We start from the raw sequence: 24,496 nt of genomic DNA, 5'->3' as shown, positions 1-24,496 counted from the left end.
TGTGGTTAACTCCCAAACTGCAACTGTCATTTTCACAATAAACAATGCAATTTAAATGCATTTTTTGCTGTGAAAATTACAATGGTCCCAAAAATGTGTCAAAATTGTCCGAAGTATCCGCCATAATGTCGCAGTCACGAAAAAAAATCACTGATCGCTGCCATTAGTAGTAAAAAAAAAATAATAAAAACTATCCCCTATTTTGTAAACGCTATAAATTTTGCGCAAACCAATCGATAAACGCTTATTGCAATTTTTTTTACCAAAAATCGGTAGAAGAATACGTATCGGCCTAAACTGAGGGAAAAAAAAAAATTTATATATATTTTTGGGGGATATTTATCATAGCAAAAGGTAAAAAATATTGCATTTTTTTCAAATTGTCACTCTATTTTTGTTTATAGCGCAAAAAATAAAAAACGCAGAGGTGATCAAATACCACCAAAAGAAAGCTCTATTTGTGGGGAAAAAAGGACGTCAATTTTGTTTGGGAGCCACGTCGCACGACCACGCAATTGTCTGTTAAAGCGACACAGTGCCGAATCGCAAAACCTGGCCTGGGCATTTAGCTGCCTAAAGGTCCAGGGCTTAACCGGTTAAGAAGCAATCCAAATTAAAGTCAGCTACCAATAATAATGTATATATATAAAAATACACAAAAATGTAAGATATATAAGAAAAACTTCACTTTTGAAATATGTTGGTGAAATGTTTTAAATGTCTTACAAACGGAAAAGCTTTAAGATAGAATATTTAAATAAATAAAAAAATACACATTCAATTATTTTCTTCTCTTTTGGAAAATATGTTGGCGAAATGATTTAAATGTATGCAATCTGCAATTCCAATCCCATCTTTGGGCCAGATTCAGGTATAAGTGCGGGGGCGTAACGTATCGTAGCAACACCGTTACACCGCCGCAAGTTTTCATTGCAAGTGCCTGATTCACAAAGCACTTGCGATGAAAACTACGCCGGCGGCCTCCGGCGTAAGCCCGCGTAATTTAAATGGGCGCGTGCCATTTAAATTAGGCGCGCTCACGCGCCGGACCTACTGCGCATGCTCCGTTTCATAACTCCCGTCGTGCTTTGCGCGAAGTGACGTCATTTTTTCGAACGGCGACGCGCGTAGCGTAATTCCGTATTCCCGGACGGCTTACGCAAATGACGTGAATTTTTAAATTTCGACGCGGGAACGACGGCCATACTTTATACAGCAATATGATTGCTGTGTAAAGTTAAGGCACCAAAAACGACGACTAACTTTGCGACGGGAAACTAGACTAGCGGCGACGTAGCGAACGCGAAAATCCGTCGTGGATCGCCGTAACTCCTAATTTGCATACCCGACGCTGGTTTACGATGCAAACTCCCCCCAGTGGCGGCCGCGGTACTGCATCCTAAGATCCGACAGTGTAAAACAATTACACCTGTCGGATCTTAGGGATATCTATGCGTAACTGATTCTATGAATCAGTCGCATAGATACTCTGAGAGATACGACGGAGTATCTAAGATACTCCGTCGTATCTCCTTTGTGAATCTGGCCCTTTGTTCTTTCAGTAAAAGTCTTACCCTACCTCCAGACAAAAAAAGCCCAGCAATTGAGATATCAACTAGAAAAGATACAATTTCTGGGGAAATTGTGTGACGTGTTCTTGCCTCCACCAATACTCCTGACTGGAGACAGTGCCCCTGGAGATGTAAATGTGATCCAACAGTATGTCGATCCAGTTCAAAAAATTGCCCCATCAAAAACTACCCCATCAAAACAGCCCCATAAAAACTGCACCATCCTATTTGCCCCATCCTATTGCCCCATCAAAAACTGGTTGCTATGGACTGGTTGCTATGGAGGGTTGCTATGGACTGGTTGCTATGGAGGGTTGATATGGACTGGTTTCTATGGATTGGTTGCTATGGACTGGTTGCTATTGACGGTTTCTATGGACCGGTTGCTATGGATGGTTGCTATATGCAGAGTATGCCAGTATGCAGAAGTTACGCAGAGCCAAAAAAAACAGAGCCAAAACCCTTCAGCCTTGTGTGGGAGGAGCTACAAATTCACTCCACAGCTGTGTGTGAGCAGTTATTCACCTCAGCGTTTCCTAGGAAACCAATGTTTGTTGATATGCAGCCTCTGAGCAGAGTCCAGAAATTCTGGCTTTTTTTTTTAATACTTGTCCTTCTTCAGGCGGTTGTATTTTAAAAACTATAAATCATACAGCGAATATCTTTATATTGTGTGAATCACAAGACTCATACCTACATTTTGTTGTATAGTATGTCTCTGAAATATTAAAATTGAAGGCACAGTCGCAGTTTAAATATTACTTGTCTATGTAGTGTAAAAACTGTGTGAGTTACCATATCTATAGGGGGAGGAGTCTGCATTATCCAATCATGTTGCTTGTTTTTTGTAAATTTGCATATTTCAGGAAAGCACTTGCATTCCTTGAATTTTTATATTTTCTCAGTAATAAATAATAAAACAATGCTGATGGGAGGGGGAGAGTAAAACCAGTAATAGTTTAGTTGATATCGCCTGCAATGACAGCGAAAAAAATAAAAAATAAAAAATGTTCTCTCCATAAATTGAATGGAACAAATTTTTGAGAGCGAACTTAATATCTGCCTACGGGTAAAACGCCCTGAATACGCCCGTTCTCGATCTGTACATGGAAGCTAAGCTCGGTAGCCTGGGGTGAGTACTTGGAATAGGAGACAGTTGCGGCTGTTGACCTCCTTAAGGAATCCACCAGGTCCTGTAGGCTTTTTTACATTCATTTTTACCAAAAACCCCCCCTCCCCAACCTGTAAGGGGCCCTTTAATAAAAAATAAAATAAAATATATATATTTTTATAAAAAATAAATTAAAAAGGGGGGTTGCCTGGGAACCTCCGGACTCCTAAAAAAGAAAAAAAAATTGGCCCTTTAATAAAAAATAAAAATATATAAAAAATATATATATATTTTTTATAAAAAATAAATAAACAAAGGGGGGTTGCCGGACCCCTAAAAAAAATTGTCCCTTTAATAAAAAATAAAATAAAAATATATTAAACAAAATATATATTTTTTTATAAAAAATAAATAAAAATAGGGGGGTTGCCCTCCGGGCCCCTGGGAACATCCGGACCCCTAAAAAAAATTGGCTCTTTAATAAAAAATAAAAATATATTAAAAAAAAAATATTTTTTTATAAAAAATAAATAAAAAAAAGGGGGCTTGCCATCTGTGGCCCTCCGGGCCCCTGGGGACGTCCGGACCCCTAAGAGGTACCATTGTATTTATACATTTATATATTTTTCACATCTGACACTTTGGGGTGATTCTTATGCCGCGTACACACGATCGGTCAATCCGATGAGAACGGTCTGATGGTCTGAGGCAGGGGCTCCGTGCAGACCAAAAAGCATCCGCTTATGCTGAAATGAGCCCTTAGGAGTGGAAAAGGCAGTCTTCTCCTTGGTCGGTTCAGTTAGCGGTATTTGCCAATAGCCTTTCATTAGGTCTAGGGTCGTTATGTAGCGAGCCTCTTCTAACCTGTCCATGAGTTTGTCTACCCGGGCCTTTCGGTTATGCATCGAACTTGGACACTGTTGAGTTTCCTAAAGTCGTTGCAGAACCTGCCATAAGGTTTTGTGACCACCACTATGGGGCTCGACCACTCACTGTGGGACTCTTCTATCACGTCCAACGCTAACATATTTTTTATTTAGTTCGCAACTGCCTCGCGCCTGGCCTATGGGATTCTATACGGCTTTACATTTACGCGAACCCCTGGTTCCGTCACTATATCATGTTGGATCACATTGGTCAGTCCGGGTAAGGGGGGGGGTCTCTATTTTTATGCACAAAACGCCCTAACGTCACTTTGTTGTGCCACAGACAGGTAATCCGTTATGAGGATGTCAGGTGTCACCGGTACCCGGTCTATTGGAGGTGTTGATGTTGCCAGTAAAGTCTCTCTGTCCTTCCAGGGCTTTAAGAGATTCACATGGTAAATGTGGTGTGGTTTCCTTTTCCCTGGCTGGTAGACCTTGTAGTTTACCTCCCCCACCCTTTTGACAACCTCAAAGGGACCCTGCCACTTGGCTAGGAACCAGTACCAACACACTGTACCCAGGGCTGAAAGTACAGACCTTGGCACCCTGATCATAGACCCTCCTCTGGGCCTCCTGGGCTTGCGCCATATGTTCTTGCACCAGGTGCGACATCTAGCAGCCCCCTGGGATGTCTACCATACAAAAGCTCAAAGGGGGAATAGTCCTGTGGAACCTCACATATGGCAAACAGGAGACATCGTGGCAAAAAAAAAAATCACAGTTTCTCCAATCTTTGTCGACTACCTTAATCAGCATACTTTTCAAAGTTTTATTAAATCTTTCAACCAGACCATCAGTTTGGGGGTGGTAGACAGAGGTACGGAGATGGGAGATTTTGTATAATCTAGTTCCTTGGTAACCCTGGACATAAATGGGGTACCCTGATCGGTTAAGATCTCTTTCGGGATCCCCACTCGACTAAACACCTGGACCAATTCCTTGGCAATAGCCTTAGCGAAGGTGTTACTCAAGGTTATGGCCTCAGGATAGCGAGTCGTATAGTCCAGGATCACCAGAATATGCTGGTGACCCCGGACAGATTTCACAACAGGCCCCACCAGGTCCATGCCAATCCTCTCAAAGGGGACCACGATAATTGGTAGAGGGACAAGGGGGCTGCGAAAATGGGGCATCGGTGCCGACATTTGGCACTCGGGGCACGATTCGCAGTACTACTTGATATCTGCATGCAACCCGGGCCAGAAAAATCTCTGAGTGATTCTCTCCCTGTTTTTTTTGGTACCGAGATGTCCCCCATTACATGACCATGAGCCAGGTCTAACAACTGCGGAAGTGTTTGGGAACCAGTTGCTGTTCTACTTCGTCCTCTCCATGTTTTATCACTCGATACAATAAATTGTTTTTAATGGCCATGTAGGGGAAAGACCCAATTAGGATCCACTGATTCCCCATCCAACATCTTAACATTTTCCCTGGCTCTCATGAGGGTGTTCTCTCGCAGTTGCTCGGTTTTTGTCCAGATTTTGGCTACTGTCAATGTCAGGATCAGAGGGGTTCTCCTGTTCCTTACCCTCGGGCTGGGAGCTAGCTTCCAGGTGAGTGAGTGAGTGAATGAGAAACTTATATAGCACAACACATGCGAACTGAATCGCCTCTGGGCGCTTAGTATCCTTTCCCTAATGTATTTTTGCCCTCAGAAAAGATGTTTTTTTTCTGAAGGCCAGGTGATTCACCTCCAACCGGATGCTGGTTGGTAGAGCGTTCCATAGTCTAGGTCCTTGGATTCCAAATCTTCGTTCTCCTTTGGACTTGTATCTGGCTTTGGGTATCTGGAGTAGATTTTGGTTGGTGGATCGCTGAACGCGATTGGGGTTGTGACATTTTTATTTTTCGTATAGATATTGGGGGGCATTTCCTTGAACACACTTATGTGTCAGACAGAGTGCCTTAAAAGTGATTCTGTCTTTTACTGGCAACCAATGAAGGGATCTCAGTGAAGGTGAGATTGATTCCCATGTTTTTTTCCCAGTCACGAGTCGAGCGGCTGTATTTTGAACGACGTGCAGACGAGTGATTTGGTATTTTGGGAGTCCGAGGTCCTCCGGATCCAAAGCCATGACAGGGAAAGGAAGAGGATCTCTGGCTTCCTCGATCCCACCAACAGCATCCCCTTCCTTTTGGAAAAAAGGGTCTGGTGAGAGTTCCAGTGCTTTCCCAACAGGAGGAGCTTTATCTACCAGCTTCCCTTTGCTCTACCATTAATTCCAGAAATGGGGAAAATCTCTTCCCACTAAAGCTTTATGAAGCAGTGAAGGTACCACCCCCACTGAATGTGTTACACTGCCCTGGGGGGTATTAACCTCAACCACCGCTGTATGGTAGTCTTGAGTGTCCCCATGGATGCAAATTACCCCCATAGTACTGGGGTGTAGTTTTGTGGCATTTACACAATCATTCCTTACTAGGGTCACCTACTACCAGAGTCTAGCAGGGCCGTCAGTGGCTTTCCATCCACTTAAATAACACACATCTGTTTTTCAATGCGACTCTGACACGCTGCAGTACATGCGACCTGTGCAAACAGAGAAATGCGCCTTTTCATACAAGCATAATCGCATTGCATAGGTTCATCATTTATAGGACAGTTCGCAGCAATATGCCCTAATCCATGGCAATGAAAACATGGTATATGCTCAACCCCCAGTCCGCTCAACGGTCTCAAAGACCGTCCTGGCTTCTTTGGCCAGTCTCCAGGTCTAGGACCCACAGTTTTATCAGCCGTAACAACAGTCTTATCAAATTTCCCCAAGCTTGAACCCCGGAACAGTCTTACCAGAACCGCTGCTAGATCTTGCACCCCTAGACACACCGAAGTGGGGCGTAGATGGGTTCACCAAGTCCTCAGTAGCACTGTACCTCTCTACTAGGTCCACCAGTTGGGCTGCAGTTTTGGGGTCCCCCTGCCCGACCCACTTCCTCAGAGCAGCAGGAAGCGCACGCAGATACCGGTCCATTACCACACGCTCCACAATCTGTGGGCTTGTCAAGGTCTCTGGCTGCAACCACTTCCTGGTGAGGTGGACAAGGTCAAACATTTGTGAACGGGGTGGCTGGTTGCTGAAGTAGGACCACTGATGCACGTGCTGGACCCGGACTGCCATGGTGACATCCAAGCTTGCGAGTATCTCCATCTTTAGAGTCTCATAGTCTCATAGTTTGTCATGATGAATACAATTATTTTTACATATTTTTCTTTTGGAACAATTGTTTACTGTTCATACACATCTTATTTAAAGTCCCAAACCCCCCTCCTGTATCCATTGATAGGGATGGAGGCATATGTTGGTTCATCATGTGCCTCATTCAAAGTCCCAAACTTACCCTCTTTATATTATTCAGGGATGGAGATGTGTGCCAGGAGTGGAACAGATTGCCTCCACTGATCTACCATTGATAGTTAATTGTGTATTGTCATTGTTGACTAGCTGACCCGGTTTGATGTGGTCCGCATTTATTCCAATGATATTTTGGTTTGGAAGGCATAAATATTTCCACTCCTGCTTTTATTATTTGTTAACCACTTGCTTACTGGGCACATAAACCCCCTTCGTTCCCAGGCGAAATCTCAGCGTCCGGCACTGCGTCGCTTTAACTGACAATTGCGCGGTCGTGCGACGTGGCTCCCAAACAAAATTGGCGTCCTTTTTTCCCCACAAATAGAGCTTTCTTTTGGTGGTATTTGATCACCTCTGCGGTTTTTATTTTTTGCGCTATAAACAAAAAAAGAGCGACAATTTAAAAAATATATATATATTTTTTTACTTGTTGCTATAATAAATATCCCAATTTTTTTTTTAAAAAACTCTTTTTTTTTTCAGTTAAGGCCGATACGTATTTTTCGACGTATTTTTGTAAAAAAAAAAAAAAAAAAAATCGCAATAAGCGACTGGTTTGCGCAAAAGTTATAGCGCCTACAAAATGGGGAACAGAATTATGATTTTTTTTATTATTTTTTTTTTTACTAGTAATGGCGGCGATCTGCGATTTTTATTGGGACTGGGATATTGCGGCGGACGTATCGGACACTTTTGACACAAATTTGGCGCCATTCACATTTATACAGCGATCAGTGCTATAAAAATGCACGAATTACTGTATAAATGTGACTGGCAGTGAAGGGGTTAACACTAGGGGGTGAGGAAGGGGTTAACTGTGTAGCCTGGGTGTGTTATAACTGTGTGGGGGGAGGGGGGTGACTGGGGGAGGTGACCGATGCTGTGTCTCTATGTACAAGAGACACAGATCGGTCTCCTCTCTCCCTGACAGGACGTGGAGCTCTGTGTTTACACACAGAGCTCCACGTCCCTACTGTCACCTGCCGTGTCACCGATGATCGCGTGTACCCGGCGGACATCGCGGCCGCCAGGTACACGCATCGGGTCTTCGGCGATGCGCCGGGACAGTTTTTACCCGCCGCGCACCACCCAGTGGCGCGCGCGGGTAATGCACATAAAAGGCCGTGTTTAAACGGCCACTTGGCACTTGAGAGCCGCGCTGCGGACGTATTTTGTCTATAGCGCGGATCTCAAGTGGTTAATATACACTCTCATGTACAATGTGTGTGTTATCCATTGTCAGAGGTGCTGGGCAGTCCCGCCCCTCCATGCTCAGCGTGACATTGGGGGCGTCGTGCGTGGCGGCCGGGGCGGATAGGTGCTGCAATCCTGTGGGAGGATTACACCAACCTTTTACACACTAGTTAGAACACATGCTAGCCGTAGTGTCATTACTAGTCTTGTCAGGTATTCATCTCGCACTCCCCCTTGGGTTCCTTCTGTTCCTCGCCAGTGGCGGCTGGTGCTCAAAAATTTTAGGGGGGGTGCAAACAAATGAAAAAAAAAAAAAAAAGGACAATTGCAGCCTCACTGTGCCCATCAAAGGCAGCCACTGTGCCCATCAAAGGCAGCCACTGTGCCCATCAAAGGCAGCCATTGTCGCCACTGTGCCATCAATTGTCGCCACTGTGCCATCAATTGTGGCCACTGTGCCATCAATTGTGGCCACTGTGCCATCAATTGTCACCACTGTGCCATGCCAAACGCAGCCACTGTGCCATCAAACGCAACCACTGTGACATCAATTGTCGCCACTGTGCCCACATCAATTGTCGCCACTGTGCCCACATCAATTGTCCCCACTGTGCCCACATCAATTGTCCCCCACTGTGCTCACATCAATTGTCCCCCACTGTGCCCACATCAATTGTCCCCACATCAATTGTCCCCACTGTGCCCTGTAAAATGCTGCCAGTCTGATTGCCCCCCCCCCCCCCCCCCGCCCGGCACTTAACTTCCTGGGGTTCGCCATCCTCCTTCCACTGTCCCTTGATGTCTTCTGCCGCCCTCGATGATGCTTCAGCCAATCAGGTTACTGATAATCAGAATCAGTGAACCTGATTGGCTGAGACGGCCCTCAGTCTTATCCAAGGGACGTAGCCCACTCCTTTCCGATGATAAGACATCCGGGAGCTGAAGGGCTGTACTGGGAAAGCCTATCAGAGCCACTGGCTTTGATAGGCACAGCCAACCAGCTGACCTTATTCAGATAATCGGCGCCCAATGTCCGGTTATCTGAATAGGCTGGCCACAATAACATACACTCATGCAATGCATGAGTGTATGTTATTTGCGCGGCGTTGCAAAACAAATTTTTAAAAGCCTTAAAGGGCCCGTTTTTTTTTTAATGACTACAGGAGAGGGGGGGGGGGCGGCGCCCAGGCGCCCCCTTTAGACAGGCCGCCACTGTTCCTCGCTATCACAATGGCTGTTCGTTCCTTTCAAGTCACATTTCTTCATCACTTTTTCAGATTTGGGATGTGCTGCCAGGCATTATCATTTCCTTTTCCCTGGACACCTTTCTTTTCTCTGCTCCTCCCCTCGGGTGTGGGTTTGTCCGCCTTGGCTATCCATGTACGTCCCCTCAGCTCCCAACGGGGGCCTATCCCCAGCCTTCCGCAAACTTTCAGCTCTCAGCATTCTATGACCCTTTATAGGGCTGTCATGTAAGTACCGTATTTATCGGCGTCTAACACGCACAGGCGTATAACACGCACCCCAATTTTAAGAGGGAAGTTTCAGGAAAAAAATAAAACATTTACATACTGAACTTTGAAGCAAAATAAGGGTAGCTCAGTAAGTGGGTAAATCATTTTGGGGCTGAAGTGGTTAAGACCAGTGAACACTGATGCCTGACGAGGGAGGGCAAAGAGACACAAACTATTTGCAGGGAGGGGGGGGGGGCCTGTCAGCCAGTGTGTGTTGCGTGTCTCACTTAGGCCCCCCCCCCGTCAGGCAGTGTCATTCATTGCTTCCACCCCTCCCTTGCTGGCATTATAATTTATGGCTCTCCAACGACCAACAGCCACACCCGTCCCCTGCAGACCAATTTTTTTTATTTGTCAGGTTTTTATTCAAATGATTTGTACCTGCCGGGTACAAGCTCTGTCAGATCCAGCAGACATTCTCCTGCTGCTCTGCACACAGAAGCCAGTCTAACATCTTTTACAGGAAGTTTACTTATTATGTTTAATATTTGAATTGTCTGGGCTATAATTCACATCAGTCTGTCATATTTGCTATGTACTATGCCTCATGTGTTATGTATGTCATTATGAATAAAATAATGTTTATATATTTTTCTTTTGGAACAATTGTTCCCCCACCGGGATGGGAAGTCAGACGGGTGTGGACTGTAGGAAACCAAAGCCACCAAGCTGGAGCCGACTGACTGAGCCCTGCATGGTGCACCTGAGAGGAGGTCAGTAACAGCACCGCTAGGCCAGTCTGAGGGGGTTCACTGATCGCTGCGCAAATACGGTGTGGCAGAAAGTATTGCAACGACCACTATTTTATTATCTAGGGTGTTAGAAAAAACACACACACAGTGGGTATAGAAAAGGACCCTCCCTAATAATAATCACATTTTTGTGTTGGTCAGTCCAAAATAAAGACACACAGTTTTTGTTTTATCCAGCTGCATAAGTGCAACTTCTAACACCCAAGTAAAAGATATAACACCAACATGCCAAAAAAAAAATAGGAGTTGGAAAAAAAGATCACTCCCTTGTGTCCAGGGCCGGACTTACCATTGGCCTTGACTGGGCTCAAGCCCAGGGGCCCCACCCAATAGGGGGCCCCCTTTAAAAAAAAAAAAAAAAAAAAAAAATTTTTTTTTTTTTTTTTTTTTTAGGGGTCCGGAGGTCCCCAGGGGCCCGGAGGCCCCCAGGGCCCCGGACGGCAACCCCCCTTTTTTTTATTTATTTTTTGTAAAAAAATGTTTTTTTTATATATTTTTTATTTTTATATATATAATATTATATATATATATATATATATATTTAATTATTATTATTAAAGGGCCCAGGGGTCTCCAGGGCCCCGGATGGCAACCCCCCTTTTTTTTATTTATTTTTTGTAAAGAAATGTTTTTTTTATATATTTTTTATTTTTATATATATAATATATATATATGTATATATATATATATTTTTTATTATTATTATTAAAGGGCCCAGGGGTCTCCAGGGCCCCCGGATGGCAACCCACCTTTTTTATTTTTTTATAAAAAAAATTACATTTTTTTATATATATATATATATTTTTTTTTTTATTAAAGGGCTCAGAGGTCCCCAGGGCCCCATGTGGCAACCCCCCCTTTTTTATTTTTTTTATAAATGTTTATTTTTTTATTTTTGTTTATTTTTTTATTTTTTATTAAAAGGCCCAGAGGTTCCCAGGGCCCCCGGATGGCAACCTCCCTTTTTTAATGTATTTTTTATAAATGTTTTTTTTTTTTATTATTAAAGGGCCCAGAGTTTTATTTTTTCTTTTTATTAAAAGGCCCAGAGGTCCCCAGGGCCCCGGATGGCTACATATATTTATATATATTTGTTTTCTTCTTTATTTCTTCTTTTTTTTGTAAAGGCCCCCCCGCTTCTCAATTTGCGGCAGCCCCCACGCTTCTCAATTTCAGGCGGCAGCACCCCCACCCCCCCTAGGTTCTCTGCTTCAGGGGGCCCATGCCTTAAGCTGTGCAAGGGGCCCCAAAATTCCTGATGGCGACCCTGCGCATACCTCCCAACACGCACGGATTCTGTGGGACTTTCCCGCACAGACAGCTTCTTCCCGCAGTCCGGCAAAAGGGTTAATTTTCCCGCACTGCAAGAGGAGGCAGCACGGAAGCAGGAGGAACCGGAGTGGTGTGTGGAGGACTGTGGCTGCTGAAGGGAAGATAGCCGAGAGCCGGGCTAATGACAGTCTGTGGCCCCGGCTGTTGGCACAGGTGAGAGGCACTCCCCCGCTCAACAACTGCAAAATCCCCCCCCGCTCAACAACTTTAATGCGCTCCCCCCCGCTCAACAACTTCAATTCAATTCGCCCCCCCCCCCGCTCAACAACTTCGATCCCCCCCAATTCTCGGCTCCAGGGGGCCCCTTCAACACTCAAGCCCAGGGGCCCCCACCACCCTAAGTCCTGCCCTGCTTGTGTCAGTATTTTGTTGGACCACCTTTTGGTTTAATTATAGCACTACACTGCACATCTAGACTTTGCAATATTTGCTCATTCTTCTTTGCAGAACCGCTCAAGTTCAGTTAGATTTGATAGTGACTGTTTGTGGACTGCAGTCTTCAGCAGGGAGCAGCTAAGACTTCTGATTTCACAGTCATCTCCCCACTGCGCATGCATGAGATTACTCTGTCTTGTCCCGCAGCCTTCCGGGGACGTGTTTTTCTGGAAGTTGCAGGCAGGAAGGGCTGGGGGGTATGCCAATCTTCTGTAATTTTTGCCTAGGCAAAAGTGGGAGAAGTGGGAGAAGGTACCTGCCAGTGGGAGAAGATACCTGCCAGAAAAAGGTTCAGGTACTTATACTGTATGCATTTAAGGTAAATACATTTAGACCCCTTTCACACTGGGGCGGTTTTTAGGCTTTTTAGCGCTGGAAATAGCCTCTGCTAAGCACCTGAAAATGGCCTCCCATTAATTCTAGTGTGACTTTTTACACTGGGGCGGTGTGCTTGCCCATTGGAATGAATGGGCAGCGCTTTTTTTAAAATCGCAACAAAACTGGAGTTTTTAACCGCTTTTTTGGGGTTAAAAGCACCCCGCTAGCAGTTGACATTGCTAAAGTGCAGCTAAAACAAGCAGGGCTTTAGCGCTAATGGCCAGTGCGTTCAGTGTGAAAGGGGTCTTAATGATGTATTATTAAATACAAATCTGCATTCATTTTTATATTGTATCTGCCCAGGGCAGGACTTAGGGTGGTGGGGGCCCCTGGGCTTGAGTGTTGAAGGGGCCCCCTGGAGCCGAGAATTGGGGAGGATCGAAGTTGTTGAGCGGGGGGGGGCGAATTGAATTGAAGTTGTTGAGCGGGGGGGAGCGCATTAAAGTTGTTGAGCGGGGGGGGGATTTTGCAGTTGTTGAGCGGGGGAGTGCCTCTCACCTGTGCCAACAGCCGGGGCCACAGACTGTCATTAGCCCGGCTCTCGGCTATCTTCCCTTCAGCAGCCACAGTCTTCCACACACCACTCCGGTTCCTCCTGCTTCCGTGCTGCCTCCTCTTGCAGTGCGGGAAAATTAACCCTTTTGCCGGACTGCGGGAAGAAGCTGTCTGTGCGGGAAAGTCCCACAGAATCCGTGCGTGTTGGGAGGTATGCGCAGGGTCGCCATCAGGAATTTTGGGGCCCCTTGCACAGCTTAAGGCATGGGCCCCCTGAAGCAGAGAACCTAGGGGGGGTGGGGGTGCTGCCGCCTGAAATTGAGAAGCGTGGGGGCTGCCGCAAATTGAGAAGCGGGGGGGCCTTTACAAAAAAAAGAAGAAATAAAGAAGAAAACAAATATATATAAATATATGTAGCCATCCGGGGCCCTGGGGACCTCTGGGCCTTTTAATAAAAATAAAAAATAAAACTCTGGGCCCTTTAATAATAAAAAAAAAAAACATTTATAAAAAATACATTAAAAAAGGGAGGTTGCCATCCGGGGGCCCTGGGAACCTCTGGGCCTTTTAATAAAAAATAAAAAAATAAACAAAAATAAAAAAATAAACATTTATAAAAAAAATAAAAAAGGGGGGGTTGCCACATGGGGCCCTGGGGACCTCTGAGCCCTTTAATAAAAAAAAAAATATATATATATATATAAAAAAATGTAATTTTTTTTATAAAAAAATAAAAAAGGTGGGTTGCCATCCGGGGGCCCTGGAGACCCCTGGGCCCTTTAATAATAATAATAAAAAATATATATATATATACATATATATATATTATATATATAAAAATAAAAAATATATAAAAAAAACATTTTTTTACAAAAAATAAATAAAAAAAAGGGGGGTTGCCATCCGGGGCCCTGGAGACCCCTGGGCCCTTTAATAATAATAATTAAATATATATATATATATATATATAATATTATATATATAAAAATAAAAAATATATAAAAAAAACATTTTTTTACAAAAAATAAATAAAAAAAAGGGGGGTTGCCGTCCGGGGCCCTGGGGGCCTCCGGGCCCCTGGGGACCTCCGGACCCCTAAAAAAAAAAAAAAAAAAATTTTTTTTTTTTTTTTTTTTTTTAAAGGGGGCCCCCTATTGGGTGGGGCCCCTGGGCTTGAGCCCAGTCAAGGCCAATGGTAAGTCCGGCCCTGTATCTGCCTGAAGTACAACTCTGTTTTAAAAATATGTCCTGTATTTTTTAAGTACATAAAACATACGACCAAAGTAACAAAGTCTGGATGTCAACAAAGGCTCCATAGGAAATGAAATAGGAGAAACTATAAGTACTGGTTCACACTGGTGCAGCTTTGAAATTGTGCTATTTCAGCGTGATTTCAAAGCTTCACATCAGTGCGTCTTTCATTGCCAATTTAATCGTGGCTTGTGACTTAATTTAACAGAAATATATGCAAGTCGCATTGAATTTGGTAAAAAGTAGTGAAGGCATCTTTTTCATAACTGCTACAACATTAGAAAAAAAAAAAAAAAAAAGTTGTGCCGATATGAAAGGTCCCATTACCGGCAATGGGGTGCAACTTGTCATGTGATTTGGAACTGTCAAATTGCATGACAAGTCACACCAGTGTGAATGGGGCCTATTGGTTATATAGCGGCTTGTATAATGGCGTATTGTATATATGTCACCAACCTGAAGCTAAAAAAACGAATTTAAACAATCATTATATAGGATTGAAGGGACATATTCTTAGTTACCTTTATGAATACTGTTTTTTCAATAATATCTTCTTGATAGTCATTGCCCAGGTTGGGAGGTTGATCTGTGCACTTCCCTTTAAGTTGCAGTGAACCACTGCTTAAACGGACTTTCAAGTTTCCTTAAAAAAAAATAAAATAAAAAAAAACACACTAAAAGTTAGAATTTAAAGGAGTTGTAAAGGCAAAAGAAAAAAAAATCCAAGACTTTACAATCACTTAAAAACAAATTGATAATAAAAAGACTTCCTTCTGAAAATGCTAGCAAACTTAAAGCATGCAAAAAGTTAAAGCTTAACTCTGGCAAATGTGAACATTTTCATTGCAGTGAGGCTGTGCCTGTTCTGTTTCAAAAGCCGCTATATGAATTGACTTCCTCCCTTAGAAACAGTCTGTCTGGACAGCTGACCTGGCACCATCCACAAGCAGCTTAACTCTTCAGTAAGATCCAAAAATCTAATCCAATGCAGTTTTAAAAGTACAAACAGTGCAAAGCTTAAATGATCAAAATGTTACTAAACATAAATAGTAACCAACATAAATGATTAAAGATAGGTAATCAATATGACAGTGTTAGTAAATGACAAAATGAATGCGCGACTTAAAGAGGAGTTCCAGATCCCCCCATTAAAAGTCAGCAGCTGCAAATACCCAGAGGGGGTGGGAGGAATGGAATACAAGAATACGGCACACAGTGTAATATCATAAAACCAAGCTAAATAAATGATAAAGAGCACACTCACATAGATAAAATAATGTAATAGCATGTAAAATGCCAGGGGATATGCCTCTTTCAGAAACCAAACTGGCTGGCTGCGAATGCGTGGTAGCCTGTGTGTGTTTCTCTTTCCTACGCGTTTCATCGCATATGACATCATCAGTGTATGCTTTATCATTAAAGAGTATGTCAGTATACTACATAAAAACAACAGCCTAATGCAGTTCAACATAAGACATGAAAAATACATGAATGTGGGAAACAAAAGTGCCTGTGCTGCAAGGGTTAATCCCTCATTTAGTCTACAGGAGAGTAAAAGTGTTTTTATTTTTCTGATCCCCTGCTCCCTCAGCAGGCAGTGTTCTCCCATGCTCTAGCAGTGGACTGTCACGCAGCATCATCACAACTAATGCAGGGCTTTGGGCTCTTTATTGGTCTTGATGATGTCATGTATTTGTTACCCCAACACTTCATATTCCAGATATGTGCCTGCTGTACTATGTACTTGTATGAGAAAGTATCCTGTTATGTTGCTTCCTTTATGTGAAATCCCTGGTGTTCCAGCCAGTCCCTAGGCTTTCCCATTAAAAAAAAACTGACCACATTAAGCAGGAGAGCACAACGTTGTCAGTTCTGTAACTATGCTGGGAACTCAGTGTACTCCAATGGTCAGACTTGCCCTGACATGTCCTTGCTGTACAGCCATTTACTGGGAAGCTTAGTGAGCTGCCGCTTCTCCTCCCCACAACTCTTATGGAGCTAATAACATGATCACTTATAAAAAAGAAAAAAATATATATATATTAATACCTTTTTTCTATCTATACAAAAAAGTTTTGCCTTTCATTTCTATTTTAAACGGAATGGGTTGTTTTACAAGGTGATCATTTAAATCACTTTAAGGCCTAAGTGTAGCAACAAAAAATAATAGCAGCACAAGTAATATAATAGACAGTTAGTAGGATGTGTCCCTTGTGCCGATTCCTTGTCGGCTCATAAAAATCATCCTCTGTCCATGCCCGAAGAACTAAGAAGGGCAAGTACTGGCTCTCATCAAGAGAGCCCAACTATGCCTGCCCTTTCCGCCCAGCTGTTCAATTCTTAAAAGATGTACTACAGCTTCGATAGATTTAACAGAATCTATGAATTGTGAATAGGCAGATAATTGATAGATCCAATAGGTCGGCCCCCTCTATATATAGATCTTCATTATTTTAGCTACACTTAAGCATTAAAAGAGTATGGGTTTGTTTTTTGTTTTCTGATTTATACTTACCTAGGTGGATGCAGCATCAGTCCGATGCTGCATCTGTAGACTGTCAATCAGCCAGTGGTGATTTTAGGTTTTTGTGCTGCCCTAGGCCTGACTAAATTCGTGCAACCCCTAATTTAAATATGATCCACCCCTTCCTGTCAAGGTCACACCCCTTCCTGTTTAAGACCTGCCCTGTGGTCTTAAACAGGACACTATTTCCGAGGGATTCCCTTAATCTGCAGAGATTTCCTCTCACTTCCTGGTTGGCTATGGGATAGGAAATGAAGGGAAATGAAAGGAAGGCAAAAAAAAAAAAAAATTAACAGGGGCTATAACCATCCCTTACACTATCCAAAATGGGAAAAAAAGTGTTGCATATATATATAATTTAAGCACAAATTTCTGTTTAATTTTTGGAGGACTAAGAGGATATAACCATCACAGTAGTACAGCAAAAAACATACAGCACAGTGATAAAGGTATGTGGTTCAGGCAGTGAGCAAAGGAAGGATTAGGGTCAGGAAAAAAAAATCCATCTGTTTATTTTTCTTATCAGCAATGAACAGAAATAACATTAAGATTCCTTAATATGTACAACTGACACAAGCAAAGGATTGCAGGAGAATCCTACCACCTAACTGACAGGTATAGGTGACCATGTCAGTGTCCTTTGTGTCTGCCCCATCCCTATCATAGCGGCAGTAGTGCGGCCGCTTTATGGGGGCGCCAGACTGATTTGTCTTGCAGCCCAGTCCACCGCATAAGACTGGCGCTGCATTAAAAGTATAGCGTAAGTCGGTGGAGACTCTTTTCATGCTGCCCCCCTGCAAAGTGCTGCCCTAGGCCTGGGCCTTGTTGGCCTAGGCCAAGATACTGCGTTGCAATCAGCGGCCCTCCACTCGGCCTCCTCCTCACTCACTGAAGCGCTGAGCTGTGGAGGGGCAGGAAGCGGCCGGCTCAGACTCTCAGCGGCTCGCTGAGAGGCTGAGCGGGGTGCCAGGGGTGCCTGGACTAAGATTCATGACGACAGCAGAGAGAGGACTTCAGGCTGCTCTCTGCTGAAAATGGGCCACAAGAGTGCAAAACGAATTACACCCCTGTGATCCATAGGAGAGGTACAGCCAAACAAGCTTTGGCTATACTTATCTTTAAAGAAACTTTACTCAGGTTTAAAAAATTTAAAAGTCAAATATTTTATAATTAAAAGTCAAATTCAAATACTGTAGCTGTTGACATTTAAAAAAAGGGACACCACGGAGGCCAGTGTTGTCTTCTGTGCAGTTGATTCTTTGCCAGGCTTCCGCTCTTTGGTGTTGCCATGTTGATTTTGGGAGCTGTGACTTCCTGATGTCCAGTGGCGGCTGGTGAAGTTTTAGGATGGGGGGGCGCCAGACCCTGCCCTTCCTTTTTGACCCCTCCGACTTCTCATAAGCCCCACCACTTATAGAATCTACTCACTCCATCCCCTGTATTCCACTTGCTTCCACCCATAGTGTCAGGAATATACAGCCCCAGCATCACAGCACAGAATATACAGACCCAGCATCACAGCAAAGAATAAACAGCCACAGCATCGCAGCAAAGAGTGCACAACCCCAGCATCACAGCACAGAGTATACAGCCCCAGCATCACAGCACAGAGTGTATAGCCCCAGCATCACAACACAGAGTGTATACAGCCCCAGCATCACAGCACAGAGTGTATACAGCCCCAGCATCACAGCACAGGGTGTATACAGCCCCAGCATCACAGCATAGAGTGTATACAGCCCCAGCATCACAGCACAGAGTGTATACAGCCCCAGCATCACAGCACATAGTGTATACAACCCCAACATCACAGCACAGAGTGTATACAGCACAGAATATACAGCCCCAGCATCGCAGCAAAGAGTGCACAACCCCAGCATCACAGCACAGAGTATTCAGCCCCAGCATCACAGCACAGAGTATACAGCCCCAGCATCACAGCACAGAGTGTATAGCCCCAGCATCACAGCACAGGGTGTATACAGCCCCAGCATCACAGCACAGGGTGTATACAGCCCCAGCATCACAGCACAGGGTGTATACAGCCCCAGCATCACAGCACAGGGTGTATACAGCCCCAGCATCACAGCACAGAGTGTATACAGCCCCAGCATCACAGCACAGAGTGTATACAGCCCCAGCATCACAGCACAGAGTGTATACAGCCCCAGCATCACAGCACAGAGTGTATACAGCCCCAGCATCACAGCACAGAATATACAGCCCCAGCATCGCAGCAAAGAGTGCACAACCCCAGCATCACAGCACAGGGTGTATACAGCCCCAGCATCACAGCACAGGGTGTATACAGCCCCAGCATCACAGCACAGGGTGTATACAGCCCCAGCATCACAGCACAGAGTTTATACAGTCCCAGCATCACAGCACAGAGTGTATACAGCCCCAGCATCACAGCACAGAGTGTATACAGCCCCAGCATCACAGCACAGAGTATACAGCCCCACACCGCAGGACAGATTATACAGCACCAGCCTCACAGATCAGGGTATATAGCTCAGCATTACAGATAGGGTATATAGTGCAGTCACAGATCAGGGTATATAGTGCAGCCTCAGTCACAGATATATATTACACCCTCCTGTACATATAACCCCCCTGTACATATTAGCCCCACCTGAACATATTACACCCACTTGTACATATTACACTATCCTGTACATATTTCACCCCTTCCTGTACATATTACCCCCTCCTGTACATATTAAACCCCCTATACATATTAACCCCCCTCTCTGTATGTGGTACACCCTCCCTGTACACAATATTCCTTCTTGCACACATTTACCCCCCTTCCTTTTACACCCCCCCCATGTATTGCATCCCCCTACACATTGCCTACTTGCACTTGTCCACCATCTCCAAAAATATGCCTGGCAAGGGGTTAAAGCTGATGCTGTCACTGACTCACATTCTTGAGATAGCTAATCTGCCGACCTGTCAGTTCCTCAGAGTACAAAGCAAGGACGGTGTAAACATCAGAGCTGAGAAAAGTCACTCCCATAACAAGTCACTGAAGTCAAGCCAGAGCACTGCAAGATTCCCAGAGAGGTCGGAATCTGCTTACCTGGGGGCAGTCACAGCACAATAGATGTCCACCTGGAGTCCACCTATGTGGAGGAGCTGGAGGACAGGGGGAGGTAAGCCAGGAGGAGGAAGAGCTGCTCCGTACCACCATAGAATGACGCCACTGCTCTTTACACAGCAGTGAGTCGGGAAACCGGAAGTGACACGGCGGTGGCCGCAAAAAGCACCGCCCAGTCTTCCTCCGTCCCTGCCAATTAAAAAATCAGAAAGGGGGCCATGTACGAATCAGTGAGGAGTGGGAGTGTGTGCGGGCCCACAGCTTGCGCCCTAAACATGCCCTAAACGTGAGCAAATCAGCTTCCCGGCCTGCAATCAGCTGATTGCAGGCTGGGAAGCTTCCCATAGACTGACGCATATCCGGCGCCTGGTCACTCTTAAAGTGGCATTTGTTTTACAGCTTGGGGGGCCCAGGTGCCCCCTATGGAGGGGCCGCCACTGCTGATGTCTCACAGCTGACTCCCTATTGCAAGGCACTGCAGCACTGACACACTGGATCTGTAACCTCCTGGGATGTTTGAATGTCCTGGGGGTTCCAGCCCAGAGGGAAGATGGGGATGGGGTGGGTGGGACAAGTGACTGTCATTCATATATAGGTAAATAAATATTGGGGGAGTAAGAGTGGGTACCTGTCAAAAGATATGTTGAAAAAAATCTAAAAATCTAATCTATTAGAGGTGGGAGGAAGGAGGCGGATGAGCAGTACTTTAATTTTTGAGAGAAGGTACACTTTAAAAGAAGAAGTCATGACTCATTCAGCCCATCCAGCTAAACTGTAACTAAAGTATTGCTTTTGCATGGCCTGACCCTTTACATTTATGTAAATCAGCATAAATTTTTATCATTACCTCTAGGAATAATTCAAATTCCAGTCTAATCATTGCTCCCCAAGGCAAAATTACAGTTTTCACCTCTTCCCCATTTTCACAATATCTCATCAAGATGAAATTAAGCTTTTTTTTTTTATATATAGCAGACAAAGTTCTTGGTGACCAACTCACCTAGATTAGAGGCAGTCACATTCCATGTGAAGCTGGTTGATTCTTCTTCACAGATACACTTTGTCTGTTTCTTGTTTTCGGTTGCAGAGCGATCCCCCAGACCAGACAGTGAGGAAAACACCTGTAACCCATGAGGAGGAAAAAATAAAAAAAGCAGAAGGATTCCTGATGCATACTATATCTATGTGCTTTTTAATTAACACTTACAATATTTATATTGCTCAATAGGGTTTAGGTCTAGAGACATGCATTACCTTTACCCTCAGCTTCTTTAGCAAGGCAGTGGTCATCTTGGAGGTGTGTTTGGGGTCGTTATGTTGGAATACTGCCCTGCGGCCCAGTCTCCAAAAGGAGGGGATCATGCTCTGCTTCAGTATGTCACAGTACAATAAACTGTAGTTTTCAAGTGCCGGCAGCACTCATGCAGCCCCTGGCCTGACACTTACCACCATGCTTGATTGTAGGCAAGACACTTGTCTTTGTACTTCTCACCTGGTTGCCGCTTGACACCATCTGAACTAAATACGTTCATCTTGGTCTCATCAGACCACAGGACATGGTTCCAGTAATCCATGTCCATAGTCTGCTTGTCTTCAGCAAACTGTTTGCATGCTTTCTTGTGCATCATCTTTAGAAGAGGCTTCCTTCTTGGACGACAGCCATGCAGACCAATTTGATGCAGTGTGCGGCGTATGGTCTGAGCACTGACAGGCTGACCCCCCACCCCTTTAAACATTGCAGCAATGCTGGCAGCACTCATACGTCAATTTTCCAAAGACATCTTCTAGATATGACGCTGAGCACGTGCACTTGCACTCAACATCTTTGGTCGACCATGGCGAGTCATGTTCTGAGTGGAACCTGTCCTGTTAAACCACTGTATGGTCTTGGCCACCGTGCTGCAGCTCAGTTTCAGGGACTTGGCAATCTTCTTACACCCTAGGCCATCTTTATGTAGAGCAACAATTCTTTTTTTCAGATCTTCAGAGAGTTCTTTGCCATGAGGTTCCATGTTGAACTTCCAGTGACCAGTATGAGAGAGCGAGAGCGATAACACCAAATTTAACACACCTGCTCCCTATTCACACCTGAGACCTTGTAACACTAACCAGTCACATGACACTGGGGAGGGAAAATGACTAATTGGGCCAAATTTGAAAATTTTTACTTAGAGGTGTACTCACCTTTCTTGCCAGCACTTTGGACATTAATGGCTGTGTGTTTTGCGTTATTTTTAGGGGTACCCAATTTACACTGTTATACAAGCTGTACACTCTACATTGTAGCAAAGTGTGATTTCTTCAGTGTTGTCACATGAAAACATAATAAAATATTTACAAAAATGTGAAGGGTGTACTCACTTTTGTGAAATACTATAGCTGATTGCCCCCTACTTATTCTCATGTGGTTTAAACTTTAATGTGCTATTATAGGCTGGGGAAGGAATATGTTGCAAATTTAGGCCAGCAGCAGTTAATTTTGACGTCAAATTTTGACCAAAATGCCATTTTAGTTTTAGTCATATTTTAGTCCTCTGAATCATTTTAGTCGCATTTTAGTCTACTAAAATTTACAGTACCAGTGTTAATTTTGTAGACAAAAATGTTTTTGTTGCTGAAATTAACACTGGTAACTCCTCTTCCTATTCTGCCCTGGTATTAGCACAACTTTTGGGAGTCACTCAAGGACAGTCAGCACCGGCTTGGAAACGGAAATAACAGCTGTTTTGACAGTTTCCCTTTTAAATTGTAAAGATATAAAACAAATTGTTATATAGATTATATATATATATATATATATATATATATATATATATATACTATTGGGGCATTACCACAGCAATGGTTATAACTATCTCCACCTTGGCTCTGCTTACAGGTGTTCCACCGTAGTTACTTTATTTTGTATACAAAAAAAAGCTTTACCTTCAAGGTGGAGTTGGGGGCAAGTCATGGGTGTCCAAAAAACTAAAAGCAACATTTCAACACAAAACATGAAATTTAATCTAAGGATATAGATGTAGCACTCTTCTAGGTAGGTGCTAGAGAGTGTATATAGTTTTTTTTGCTTTTCTGCTTAACAGAGAAGCCGACAGGCAAATTTAAGTGCTGTCTGCTTAACAGAGAAAGTTGTGATTGTTTAGAGAGTTCTCTTCAGTGTGCTCTGGTGCTGCTCATGCTGTCTAGATGTTTTACACAGATCCAATAGTAAGGAGGCATATTGGACAGTGGAAGCAAACCCAGCAGGTGAGAGCATGAATGTAGATACAGCCCGAAGGGGATGTGCCCCAGGGAATGCTGGGTGCCTGTATTTAAGTCTGAAGGGCACGTGGGCTGGGAGATGCAGTCCAGACCACCTCTAATGAGAGAGGTTCAGGTGGGGGTGGAGCCTGCTGCCTCTCCCCAGCATAGGCTGCCATGTGGCCTCAGGTGTCTGACCTGTGGGCATGAAGCCTTAAAGCTACAACACAGGGTTCCTGTGCAAGCTGATTAAGGATGTCCATGGATTTGATCTGATGTCACTAGTATAGAGTGTCAAAGTTGGAAGGAATGGATCCCTGAGACAGTGTGTTGCTGAAATCCCCCTCTTGGTCCTAGAAGTCACTATACTGGGTGTGAGAGTTAAATGGGACACTGGCTAGTGTCTTGAAGATACAAAGTCCACGAGTTCCTTCTGCTACATAAGAACTAGTTTTTTTTTATACAGATGCTGTATGGTTCTGCAGATAATCCGCTTCACAGTTCTACAAAGAGATTCGTCCTCACTTGTGCATAGTTAATTTGGAGTATCCTACTAATTCCCTTTTCCTATCCAAGTTCTCCAAATAAAACATAAAAACACATCCCCTAGACTGGAGAAACGAGCACAAGAGTGTGTGCACCTGGCTGTGTGAAAATACTGTGTAACTGACTGTGGATTAATCAGTGGGAGACCCATGTACAAATATTCAAGCAGCTCCTAGGGGTGTACCGCTACATAAAAGTAACATCCACTTGTGTGCGCCATTGTTTTTCCTCTAAATGTGGTGTGTGGTTGAAATTGCCTGGTGATCCTGCCATTTCCCTCACCAATGATGGCAATTTGCACTAGTTCTGATAATGCTCTGAATTGTTTGAAACATCCTCTTTCCTCCACAGCAAGTCACCCCATGTGACACTCCTACAGGTCATGAGGAGCGGCTCAAGGATTGTGACTGACAACGGAGTATTTCCTAATTGTTCTAATTTATTATTGCTGAATTTGGGAATAAATAGGCGGAGCTCTGATGGTCACATGATTAATTAAAAAATTATCTAACTTTAAATAGCAAGCATAGCTTTTATTTGTTTTAATTAGTAAGTAATAAAGTATTAATGTAGAAGTAGTGCTGCAGCCACCATGGACAAAAAAAACAGCTCAACACTACTTCTACATTTATACTTACCTGGGTCTTGATACTACCTTCAGTGCTTTCTGCAGTTCCCCACCTTTTAGACTTGGCCAGTGCGGGAATATCTTTTTATTAAGTAATAAAGTATTGATTAAAATAGTTGTAAACCCAGTGAAGTGACTGG

At 43.9% G+C, this 24,496-nt stretch overlaps 1 protein-coding gene across 1 annotated transcript in view; it reads right to left on the bottom strand.

The window, feature by feature from the left end:
- LOC120910398 (alpha-2-macroglobulin-like protein 1) overlaps positions 1 to 24,496 on the bottom strand; it is a 268,848-nt gene that overhangs the window by 97,738 nt on the left and 146,614 nt on the right. Inside the window, exons 20-21 of the mRNA XM_040322155.1 lie at positions 20,943 to 21,063; positions 14,837 to 14,958 (exon numbers count right to left, since the gene is read on the bottom strand). Of these exons, the coding sequence (XP_040178089.1) occupies positions 14,837 to 14,958; positions 20,943 to 21,063 (243 nt within the window). The remainder of the gene's footprint in view (positions 1 to 14,836; positions 14,959 to 20,942; positions 21,064 to 24,496) is intronic.

Source organism: Rana temporaria, chromosome 8 (assembly GCF_905171775.1).
Source record: "Rana temporaria chromosome 8, aRanTem1.1, whole genome shotgun sequence".
Classification (NCBI taxonomy): domain Eukaryota; kingdom Metazoa; phylum Chordata; class Amphibia; order Anura; family Ranidae; genus Rana; species Rana temporaria.
The sequence above is the reverse complement of the archived record's forward strand: the minus strand, read 5'-3'. Positions and strand labels throughout refer to the sequence as shown.